This window comes from Aythya marila (assembly GCF_965140915.1).
Source record: "Aythya marila genome assembly, chromosome: 3".
In the NCBI taxonomy this organism is placed as follows: Eukaryota; Metazoa; Chordata; class Aves; order Anseriformes; family Anatidae; genus Aythya; species Aythya marila.
The window spans coordinates 8816334-8829030 of record NC_139044.1 but is presented as its reverse complement, the minus strand read 5'-3'; the positions used below and the strand labels follow the sequence as shown (position 1 = coordinate 8829030).

The following is a 12697-nucleotide window of genomic DNA, read 5'->3' as shown; positions in this document are numbered from 1 at the left end:
TGACTCTCATACCCAGCCTAATTAAAATACAGCATGTAATGCACCAGTTTAACAACAAAGGACTGTATTCTCATCTTTTGTTCCTAATCTGCACATCCCCTAAATGAGTTCGGGGACGTCTATTCTTCCCACCAGCCTGCATTTTCAGTGTTTGAGATATACAGGGGTATCTATGATACGTATACGGAGTTTAAGGCTCTACTTCTGAAAACAGCAAGTGAGGTCAATTGGACTGTGTTTGTGCATAAAACAAACACCTGCAGAACTATTTATGATATGAGAAACTAAGCCAGGGCAGATTTTAAGAAGCCTGTTTGAATCTAGGGGAAGCATCCCCAGAGGCAGTATCAGAAAACATAAAAACAGCTAATTCAAATAAATAGATCATGGTTAGTAACACACCAATAATGTGTGTCATTAATGGCTACATATTGAATTCATTTAATGCTTCTGATTTGCCTCTTGTACTGTATTAACTGCTTAAAACAGTCTTAATTTTAATAAATATGTAGTTACTCACTGAGCCGTTTTATTGTGCACATGTATATGCAATGATGACAGGATTAAAATTAGGTGGCACTAAGAATAAAATCAGAATAGAAATAACCTGAAATTGACCTGAAAACTTTAGAAGCCAGGCAGGGTTGGTGGTTTCAGCTGGCTTCCTGCTTGAGAAAGGAGAGAACACAGCCCGGTGTCAGTCCCACACATTTACATCTCTGTGGCTCGTTTTTCCCCTTTCTGAATAGCGGTTCCCCTCTCGCACGAAGACCTTGCCGTGATTCCCCAGGGCAGCTACCCAGCCTATCCAGCTCACACCCTCCTGGCTGCACCACCTGCGCTGCGTCGGTGGCCCCAAGCACTCTGTGCCCTGTCTAATCCGTAACAGGGGCAGAGAGATGGCTGCAAATCTATTCAGACTTCACCTGGGTTGGGTCTCTGTTTCAAAGGACTGATTCTACAATTTGAGGAAAGATCAAAGTATGCCTTATCCTCTGCTAGACAGAAGTGTCAGCCTTGTGTGTTCGTTCCCAACGGAGAACAAACCGCAAGGACTTGCTGACTGGGGCATTGCCGGGGCAGCACTTGCAGGCACTCCCTGGGCTGTGAGTGCCAGAGCTAGGCTGAAGGCTGCCGTCAGCAGGCTGCCCTGCTTCTGGATGCTGCCAGTACCTTTGTCAGCACTCACCGATGTAAAACACCATCGGCGTGTCAATGCCAGCAGCGCTGTCGAGCAATACTCAACTGAACATACAAGTAAGTGAGTAGGTAACGTGGGGAGACTTCTTCAAACAAAGAGCACTCCCCGAGGCATGGATTCACATCTCTACCAGCAGCAGAGCTCATCCCATCCAGAAAACCTTATTTTCATGTGCTGACGAAACTCTTCTTGCCTCATTCCTGCCCCACAACAACTTCCAAAGCCCTCAGGAGTGAGATGCTGGGGGTGCCCCCAATGGCACGTTGCCTCCAGAGAGCAGCTGGGCTGGGTCCAGCACCGGCAGCACTGCTGTGCCACCTCCATGCTCCTGGTGCTAGCAGGAGAGGGCAGGAGGGACGTGGCTGCCGCTGCCCCAGCCCATATCAGCCCTTTATCTCTGCACATTGCTGATCAGAAAGGAATTGTAACTGACAGACTGGGGGCAAGGTGGCGACTCTGACCCTAGAAGTCACAGCCAGACCCCAGCTTCTCCAAGAGCACGAAGTAAAATTGTGATGTTTGGAAGCCTGAAAATCAGGACCTGACAGTGGCAGGTCTTTAGAAAATAAAATCATGAAATCATAACATCACATTCAAGTACTAATTATTTAACAGCATTCTGAAAAATGTAAATGTATTTTAAATAATTTTTGTATAGAAAATAGATCACAGAATTCAGAAAGCATGACTACGGTGTTATTGAATGAATGTGTCCTTGTTTGTTGAACTAAATTTGATTAGAGTAGGATCCCTATGTGCTGCAAGAGGAACATGAAAAACAAACAAATGGAATTATGCATAGAGAAAAACATTTAAAATATATCAATATCTACATTTTTTTTTTTTTTTTTTACTGATGCATCAACAGATAAATGATCCAAAGTGCTAACAACACTGGGCACAAAATCTACATTTCTATTGAAATTGATAATTATTTTTTTTGTCTCAGACTTTTGGCAGAGAATATAAAAGAATTTAATTCACAGCTGCTCTACTTTTTAATGTAGAAAACATTAATCAAAGCTTTAAGTTATAAGCTTTTCTAATGTTGTTTAGTATTCCAGTTCAACAAAGATCAATAGAGGCCATCCCTGTGTTTCTTGACGCCTCTCCAGGAAGCAGAGGCGCGATTATGTAAATAGCACTGGCTCCCCTTTACTTCTGCCAGCTTGCTTATCTCCAAAGCCTTCTGCCTGCTGCTACTGGCGACCAATGCAAGTACATGCATACACCTCTTATCTCCTAACAAAGCTCTGAAAGCACAAGGATTGGAGCCAGTAATGTTAAACAATGATGCACGGCTGATTTTATTTGTAAGTGATTTATTTTAGTAAATTTAATTTCTTCCTTCAATTTTTCAGTTTAGATGGAAGATATATTATAACAAGTCAGGCTGAAGAAAAATAGAGCAGATGTCCTGCAACATTTATAAAGGTTTGAAAAAATTTGTTAAACTATCTGAAAGTGTAGCAGGAAATAATTAGAAAGTGCCAGTTTCACCCAGTGAGTGTAAAAAGGGGATTAGGGAATCTTTGTTAAAGAATCCAGCATGTAGTAACTGTATACTTTCTGAGGATGGAAAAACTGGAAATCTGCATTTCAGAGCCAGTGCTCCCTTTGAGGAGACACGCATTTAAACTTAATTTAAACAGCAAAGTAGCAGTTCATATCTTACTCACGCATGCTAACTTAAAACCTCAATAGGACATATGAGGAATAAATTCACAGAGTTCTGCATTAAATTTTTGTCTTTCGGTAGAGATGATGAATTATCATCATCATAAAAGTCTGAAGTGTGTATACACATAAACACACACACACATTTATTCATACATATATTAAAAAGAAAATTTAAAAACAAAAAAAAACAAAAAAAAAAAAAAAACAAAAAAAGAAAAACAAAAACAAAAACAAAACAAAACAAAACAAAACAAACAAAAAAAACCAACACAGATTCCAGACCAGGTGTTGGAAGAAAGCCTACAATTTGCTCATATATATGTAAAGGAAATGCTAGCGTACTGCATGTGGCTATGATTTTCCAGTGGAACACCATTCTTACATTTCTTTTGCATTAATCCCTGACCCTGGTATCTCAGCAGCATAATCCCCATTTAGCATTAGTAGCAACGGCTTCTACTGTGAGGAACTATTTTTCGATAAGTAAGCACCGATTCAGGCAAAGCTTTTGAACAGCATATTCACAGCTCAGCAAGAAACCCACACTCCTGAATGAACCGGAGCACATTACTGAGAGAAAGTTCATTAACCTTGCTAGATTCAGGGGTTAACAGGATAGCTGAAGAAAGGAACAGAGTGAATAGCTTTGATGCAAAACAAATTAAAATGAATGTCATCATTCCTTTTGATATTCATTAGTTGATTCAGGGGAAGAATGGTTTTCTTAAATTTGCAAGCATTTATCTACAAAAAACAGGTGTACATCTGCTGCTCAAGTGCGTCTTAGAGCTAAAGAGAAGAATAACATGCAGAGACTCACCAGTTCCACTGAGAGAGTAGCTGGGAGAGGGAGAAAAGACCTGAGCAGCAAAATCCTCAAACGTCATTACTTCTTTATGGTTCTGGATTATTGCTTCAAGGTACAGAGCTCTTTCCTCGTAGCTGCAACAGCCAAGTTAAGGAAATGTGTGCACAGAGTTAAATGCTCTTACATGACGTGCAACACCAGCAGTTCAAGGCCACAGAAACACTAACAAAGCTGTATGCTGGTGTGGAAAAGAGAGGACCCAAACTACACAATTCTGCTTAACAGTTCTGAACAGGGGCAGCCAGGAGTGAGCATGCAGTTGCTTGAAATGATGGATGACACCTTTTAGCTTCATTCGTGAAAAGTTGTGACTCAGTAGGTCCAACAGATTGCTAGTTACAGGGGGTAAACCTAAAAAAAAAACAAACAAGCTCCAGAGTGCAGGCTTTTCGAAACCACAACCCAATTTTAACAGAAATTAGCATTATGGAAAGCTCCTGGCACACCGTCTTCCTGTTAAAATAACCCTGTCAGACTAGAAAAATGATTAGACTTGGGGGAAAAGCTGCAGAATAGAAGAGAAAACAAACAAACAAACACATTTATTTGATCATTATACTTCTTAAAACAAATTAACAGTAATAAAAGCAAATCCTAAAAGTGTGAAGTTTATGTTGAAGGCAGATGCTGGAAGGTGTAGCATTATGTATCCTAAATGAATGATGCACATGGGAAAAAAAAACTTGCATGCATTATTGTCTGCATAACGCAGACAATAAAGCAATCTAAAATCAAGACTATTGCCTTTTAATTAAAACTCGGCAACCTGGAACACACAGCATTCAAATGTGTAATCAAAAACCAGTCACCAATAAAACTTACAAGCGTAACAAGCTGAAGGAACTTTCCAGCTGTCTTAATAGGACCCCTGCTTGCGGCAGCTTTTCAGAGTGGAGAAAGCAAATCTTTTTCTTTTGTGTGCAGCTTCTGTTTTCTCAGAAGGTGAATCATACACTTCCAATAACAGGATAACGCCTGAAACAAATCTACAATGGGCTGAAGAACCTCACGTATGACTTTATGAATTAACGCTTGCAGGAGCCAGTATGACATCTCATTTTCCATTTCCTTGTTTTAAACAAAAGTTTTCAGATCCTCATTGTGCTTCTGTTGTGCAGAAATGTATTCTAACTCTAAGAGGCTGTTATGGGGGAGAAAAGGCCAATTTAAATTTAGAAATTAGGAGCAGACAGAGGAACACCAGTGACAACATAATGCAGGTGAGGGTATTTAAAATTGAAAAGCATTACTAATGAATATTGAAGTGCCATTTGTGACTTTCATCACGTTAACAAAAACACTTTTAAACAGCATTAAAAAAAAATCAGAGCACTTAAAAAAGGGACACGGTGGCTCTAGTGTTTTGCCTCAATGGGAGAAAGCAAAGCGCGTCTTAGCTGTATGCAAGTTCCTAGAGTCACTGTGGATAAGACAAAAAAAAAAAACAAAAAACGGTAGTTTGGGCTTTAATGCTAGCAGAAGACGGCAGATATGTGATAAATCTTCTTACAAACTTCCCGTGGAAGCCTGAAGAAAGAAAATCAATAGATGCCGTTTCAGAGCGTGCACCTGCTGACAGCGTTATTTGCTTAGCGGTGCTCCCTTTTCTCCTCTAAGCCCAGGAGAACGCATTCCTGATAGCGCAAGCATTAGCCTGCCTGCGTTTGGGGCTGCCTCCCTATTATGGGCTGAACTCCTGATGACTCTTGTTAATGAATAGGCTGCCAAACTTCCTAGGAGAGGAGGCACACGCCTGGGCCCTATTCTAAAGGGACTGACGGATGCCATTCACTTCTCATTACGAAGATGCTTATTCTGTGGCGTGCTTGGCTGTTGCCAGGGCTGTGCGGCGCGCGCTTGGGCTGTCAGCGGGGCGCACGGGCGGCACAGCCGTCTGGCCAGCAGCCCCTCCGCCGCAGAGCTGGCACGTGCGGGCGCAGCAGGGAGGGAGCGAGGCGTGACAAATCGCTGAAAGGGCTCAGCCAAACCAGCGGCTGCTGGCCACCTGAGCCTGTCGCCCCGCCATCCGTGCGCCCTGCGCTGCACGCCCTGCGGTCTGCTGGCAAGCCCATGCGAGGCGAGGCGGGGAGGCCAGAAAGGCTCTCCTTGCCACGCCTAATTGCATCCTGCTGCTTAATAGAAGGCCTGGCACATCCAACACCCCAGCGGACAACGTGCACAACAACCGCCAGCACGGCAGAAGTTTGTACCCGTTTTGTTGAAGGCTGCTCAGAGAAACAGAGCTCCAAGGTTTCGAGAAGGTTAGCTGCACAGCTCTTACAGCCTGTCCTTACGAGATGGAAGATAGCCCAAAGTACACAAAAAAATGGCCAAAATCCACTCGGCCAACCAGCTGGGCAGCCAAGGGAGAAGCACCTGAACAAGATCACCAGGCACGAGGGCTATGTCAGCACCCAAAGCTGTGCAAACTCAGCAAGGGCTGTCAAAATCTGTTGTGGGCATCGTTAGTCAACAGTCAGATACCCTGGAGTCCCAATGATGTATTTTGGAGGGTCCAAGAGAACACAAAACACCCAAAGAACAGCAATATGAGGTGAGGTGTGCAGAAGGCTTGGGGATCAGCATTTCAAAGCCACTTTTACCATAGCAATCTGCAATGGTCTCTGAATTGCAGCCCCAAAAGCTCCCTGCCCATCACCACCCAAGAGTGCTCCCACCCCGGTAATCACAGTACAACACCCAGGCTTGTCAGGGCTGCAGTTGTTGTACATTTGCTGTGCCCTCACCCTGAAGGACCAGGGATCAGATTTTACTCTTTTAAACTTATTAGAACATTAAGTTATGTAAAAACTTTTTAACATGAAATTTGTGTCACATCTCTGCAATGAGCATGTGACATGAACCTGCCCCTGAGTGCGAAGCCTACCTGCATTATTTAGGTGAAGCCAGTATTTGCACAGGGCCATATAATCTATGCCTTGCATGCATCAGCAGCTCAGCTTCTGCTGCTCATTGCTATGCTGCAGGTTGAGCAGGGCCAGGAGAAAGCCCAAAGTGCCCGGCTGGTGTTGCTGCAGAAGCCTCAAGGCTAAATTGCTGAAGTGAAGCATGCAAATCATTTCTGGGGATGGCCTGGCTGCAGAGGATGGGTTATGATCTTGAACCCTACCCTGCCAAAGGAGCTGGACAGCTGGCTTCCCTGATTAACTAAGCCCCCATTTATCTGAAGGTTTTGGACATCCCCTGAGATCTCCCGATAAATGGAGTTATACCAGACATTCAAAGGAGATGATCAAAAGCAGCCTCTTTTAATATGTACGGCAATTTGACCCACCTCTTACGCGACTGTATTATTTTACATTTTGCTTCTACTACGACAACACTCTAGAGCAAAATGCTTTCAATAGGAACAAACATTTTTATCTGATTCACACGCTGAATGCAGAGAGCCATGAGAAGGCATGAATTTATCGACCATGACTATATATATATGAATGCATGACAGCAGGAATTTAGCTGCAAACAGAATACAGCAAATCTCAGTACCTCAATGCTATGAGGTTTTATAATTCTTTTATCACTTTTGAAATTATTTTAACAGCTCAACTATGCACTGCAAGCCGAGTGACAACCATCGCAATGCTCAGATGAGCTGCTTGAAACACACCGCGCTGTCTTACTGCAGGTAGCGGGATGTGCCGTGAAATCATGTGAGCCCCACTCCGGACCTCCTGCCGGATGGGGAGCCCCACAGCAGACAAAAGGCAGCACTTCTGACAGCTGCCCCACTGCAGGGAGCAGCTGGCACAGCCCCAAGCCAGCTCCCCCGGCACACAGCGCCACGCCAGCACAGGGAGCTCCCTGGGAGAGCCAGGGCTCTGTGGGGCTGGGGACTTGCCGGGGGGTCGGGAGGCATGCCGTCCTGCTGCTGCCCCTCCGCTCTGACTGCAAGCTCGCTGCCACACAGCCGCAAGCTTTAAAGGGGGTTCTGTGCACATTTTGCCAGTAAAAGATGTGATCACAACCCGCAAGCATCAGTCCCACATTTAACCTCTACGAGATGGTGACAGCTTCAGACGTGCAGTGCAAAACACAGAGACTTTGGACATCCCTCCAAGCCCTGACTTCAAGCAAAACTACCAGGTAACCATCACTGCCAGCAATTCCTTCTGGACCCTATTTTTAGAAAACAAAAACATTTTGGCAACATTTTCATATTCTCACCAATATATGGAAACAACCATGCGTTTTGTTGACATAGCACTCTTTTCATGCAAACAAAAGCCGAAATTATTTGTGTTTTTTTGAGCAGGCAAAGCGAGAACTGCCTGGCTATCCTCCATGGCTTGTTGTTTGTGGTGTGCCAGTGCCAGGGGGCTCCTGTCCCGGACTGGGACCCAACTGCTGGAGTCCATGAGGAGCAGACGGTGATGCGACTGTTCCTCTGGCTCCGGAGGGTTTGCCAAGGAAGTTAATGCCGACTGTTGGCATGAACTGATTGCAATTCCCATCTGTGATGTGAATCCCACCCCAAGAAGGGCTTTCAGGGCATCTGGCCAGTGGAGAACCTGAAAGTATAGAGGCAGACAGCTCTTTCCAACCCATCAGACACCAAGGCTGTCTACATGATCACAAGCCAACTCCTGCTTCCACCCAAACGGAGACTCGAAGGAATGATAAATTCTTTGAACTTATGGTTAAATGCAAGAAGCACATTTCACAACTCTACCCCAGGGGTTTCCAGCCTCACCTCCAGCTCATGCAGGTGATTCGCAGGTGTTGTGCAGGCAAGACACAGAAAAACTATTTTGCAGGTAGCTGTTTGCTTGGGCTGGCCTGACAGACCCTGCAGCAGAGGAAATGCAGTGCTGTTTTACTGGCTGGCCTTTCAAGATGTCAGTACTGAAGAAGTACAAATAAGTCATTTCTGACCATTACATTTATTTCAATATCCTCTTAATTTGTACCATAAGAACCAAAGCTGGGTACACAAAAAGATTTTGCCCCTGACACAACAACAGTGGTTTTGAAAACAAACGCAAGTATAAATGTTTGGGACTTACCAAAGTAGAATAAAGCAGGGGCCATACAATTGAGGCCAACAAATGTGGTGGTAGATGACCTTTATATGCCTGACTGTCCCCCTCATGGCTCTGAGCACTGAAGAGCTACTGTGCTTTTAAAATGCTGTGATAGGTAATTTCAGTGTGAAAGTCAATATGCTTCAGTCACTTATGGTCTAGTAACTGTCACCACTGTGTAAATTTAACTGAAAACTTTTCGGGGAATTTCAGTAACATATATCCTTCACTGAACAGGTGCAATTAAACTACACCTGTCAGCAGCTGCAGATTTATTTATTTATTTATTTTATTTTAAACCAAAACATCTGAGATTATTTAGAGAGTGATGAATTTTTAAAGACTGTTACTGTGCCATGGAACACCACCAGAGGAGGCTGCCTCTGTGTAACTGTCTTGACTCAAAGCAATGGCTGCATGAGCAGGAGCGAGTTGGCTCTGCACCCTGTGCCAGCCCCATGGATGCCGTCTGTTCATCTGTCTGCAGAGCAGCCAGGGCAGAGGCTGCTGCTCGCAGGCAGGTGCCAGGGCTGCTCCTCCTTCTCGCCCGGGCAGAGGCGGGCAGAGGACCCTCTTCTACCAAAATGAGGAGAGCATCCTCTCTGCAGCATGACTTCCCTCTGCTCAGCCACCCTTCCTGCAATTTGCTTCTCCAGCTGCTGCATGCCACATGGGGATCTGCAGGCACAGGGAATGGCTCAGCCAGAGCCCCTGTTTTTTTCAGAGCCTTTGCTCTCACCCAAACCAGCAGGTATGGGGAGACTTCCCAGCAGATTTGTGCTCTGCAGAAGGCGTGCCTGGAGCCTCAGCACCACATGCCAGGAGCTTTGCCATCGTCCTCCCCAGTGTGGGGCTGGTGTCCTGCCAGTGGGCTACAAAGGATGCTAAGTAGTGACTGATACAGACAGGGCTTCAGGTACAGCTGTAACATAGAGCAACATATAACCTGTAACTGCTTAAAGTAACACAGCAGACTTCCTCAGCACTTCCAAAATGTACTGACACGTTTGTTTGCCCGTGGATGATCACCATTAATTGCTTTAAAGAGGAAAGTGAAGCAAAACAACAAAAACATGCTTCGCACTGTCTGAAACCAGCTCCCTGGAAATCAAGCCATGTCACAGCAAACTCTTACCCAAGGGCCCCGTGGCAGAGAGCATACGCTCTTGTTCTTTGAGCTGAGCCTGCTCCGGTGCTGGCCTGCAGCTCTCACCAGGCAGTGCACGGCCCAAGGTGTGCTGCAAGCCACCAGCCTGGCAGCTGTGCTCACACTGCCCTGGGATGTCAAGAAGCTGTGGCACATTAGTCATGGCGAGTGCTGCAGGGGAGACTTTTGCATTTATTATGAATAAGGCAGAAAACAAGCTTTCATCTTAATTTACTCCTCTTCCTCCTTGCAGGAAGCCGCTAGGAGAAGACAGCATTATAGAGCAATCACATAATGGTAGGAGGGAAGGAACAACAGGTTGCTTTCCTAATACGACACAGTTCTGTACTCGGCGCTCATGTTTACCCACATCTTGAGCTATTTTTATTCTAATGTAGAGTACTTGTAATGATCCCCTGTCAGGTATCCGTGTTGGTATAGATACCAGCAATGTTGACAATAATGTTAGAAATGCACCTCGTTTCCTTTATCAGTTTTGTTTAACTGAGACTGTTCTTAATATAGCAGAAAAACAACACTGCAGCAGTGCACAAAGCAGTGGCAAAACTACCAAACATACATGTAGATAGAAAAAGGGCACCCTGAGCTCTGTGTTGTACAGATGGCCCTCTGCACATCCCAGGTCCAGTTACAGCTGTACTTCATGCTTCACCATACTGATAGACTTTGATTACAATATTTCCATTGATTAAAATGATGCCATAATTGCCTATTGCCAGTTAGTGCACCAGAAGCCCTAGCTAGTAAATCATTCTGCAGAGCACACAAAGGTTTAACCACTAAGAAGCTCTCTCTGAAAAACGGTCTGTCATCCTGCAAGAACTGTGATGACTTCAGTTATGCAAGTTTATGGCCAGTGCATCGTTGCCTATCCCACTCTAAGACATACCCTACAGGAACAGACGCTGCCCAGGTCTGATTGAAAGCCACCTTCCCAGGGTACCGAAATGCAGTGGCTTTCTCTCCCGAGGACAGTGGGATCAGATACCTACTGGCCATCTCTGCGCACTACTTACTCCTGGAAAACAGCTGCACTGGGCAACAAAAAGGATGGGTGAGAGAGGCACAGAAAGAGGGGGGCCAGGGTAATCCGCAGGTCTCCCCACAGCAGAAGACCCCTGGCGAGACAGACCTGCACGGGAAGTTCATGGAGAGCAAAGCCTGGCCATGATCTGCCTTTGCCTACACAGCGAGTGGGAGCTGCTGTCGTGCAGACACTTTGCTGTCTGGGTCCAGAAGGAAAGCTGTCCAGTGGCTGCAGAAGACAAATCCCTAGCTCGTATTTTCACAGAGATCATTATAACACTGTAGCTGTCCCACTTTATCAGTGTATGTACAGCTGCTGATGCTCATGTTCTGCAATTATCTGGCTTGTTCCACAAACTGGGTGATCATCGAGGGCTAAATAACTGCAGGAAAGGTCACATGTTACCGAGCAATGCTTCCCCCATGCTTTGTTGCAGTCTTAATTTCATTCAAACACTAACAAAATGCACCTATTTCAGTAACTCCACTAATGGGCTGTTACTTTTGGACATCTTAGAAAAAGGGCAAAGGTACAAAGGTTCAATTATTTGTCATTTACTTATGCCATCCAGTTCCTTCAAATTGGCTGCTTGAACACACAGAAATAATATATTATCTTTGGTCTACTATTGTTAAGCACATAGCAGCAATACTATGCCCTTTTGTTGTTATTAGCATCTTTGTTACAGCAGACACGTGTTACAGGGACGGGGAGGCTTCCTTTCAAAGCATGAGTATTTTTGCACTAGAACAGTGTTCTGGTAATTTGTTGTTCGTGAAGAACAGCCATAGGGTTTTCAGCCCTGCTCAGAACTGCCCATGCTGCCCTGTGGGACGGATGGCAAAACTCCTGAAAGCTTTTATCAGGCAAACTGGGAGAACTTTTGAAAACCCCAACCCCGTAATAACAGCAATAAAGGCCAACAAACATAACACCAGATGCAAGACTGTGAACCGCTGTCCTTCCAAACACGTAATCATTTCAGAGGTATCATTCAAGTGGTTGCAGAAATGATTTCTTGTGAAGCCTGACATTGTGTTGCACTAAAAGCCTTCACAAAACTTTGTGGAGAAAGAACCAGCTCTGTTTGCATTGACTGGTTGGCGTTTGCAATTCCCATTCTTTGAAGAAAAAAAGCATGACTGAGAGACTGGACACTTCAGTGACTGTTTGGGAGACTGCAGTGTTGTTTTGGAGCTACAAAACCAAAAGCCACAAAACATTGCTAGCAGGATCGTGCCTCTGCCTCCCGCTTCGTGTGGGTGCTTTCTCAGAGCTTGCACTGTGTGCGTCAGGTTAAGCATAAAACTGCTAAGTCATTCATTTTTGCAGCATGTGTGGACCAAATATTTAACTAAAGTCAAACCTGGTGTGTGCTATCACACAATATAGCCTATCTGAACGTGTGACATAAAGACATTGTCCACCAGTGTCTGTGATTAATTCACCACTTACAGATGGCTGAGCCATGTGGGCATTATTCAGCCTGTTCCAAGAGCGAGATCCTCACTGCTTGGCTGGGTGACCTACTGGAAACGAAGGGCTGGTACGTGTTAAGTGAGAAACAAATATGCTGTGTCCACACAAATAAATTAAATATGCCCAGGAATGCTCTGGCTCTTCATCTATCTTGCACAGAGCACCTTGCATCTGTGCTACTTAAATTCCTTGGTTTCCAAAGCAGGATGGCTACATTCAGGTATTTTACTCA

At 44.8% G+C, this 12697-nt stretch overlaps 1 protein-coding gene across 9 annotated transcripts in view; it reads right to left on the bottom strand.

Annotated features, from left to right (window-relative positions):
* RALGAPA2 (Ral GTPase activating protein catalytic subunit alpha 2) overlaps positions 1–12697 on the bottom strand; it is a 143052-nt gene that overhangs the window by 11926 nt on the left and 118429 nt on the right. For all 9 annotated transcript variants that reach the window (XM_082757051.1, XM_082757052.1, XM_082757059.1 and 6 more), the window contains one exon: positions 3702–3823. In XM_082757051.1, coding sequence (XP_082613177.1) covers positions 3702–3823 — 122 coding nt within the window. The remainder of the gene's footprint in view (positions 1–3701; positions 3824–12697) is intronic.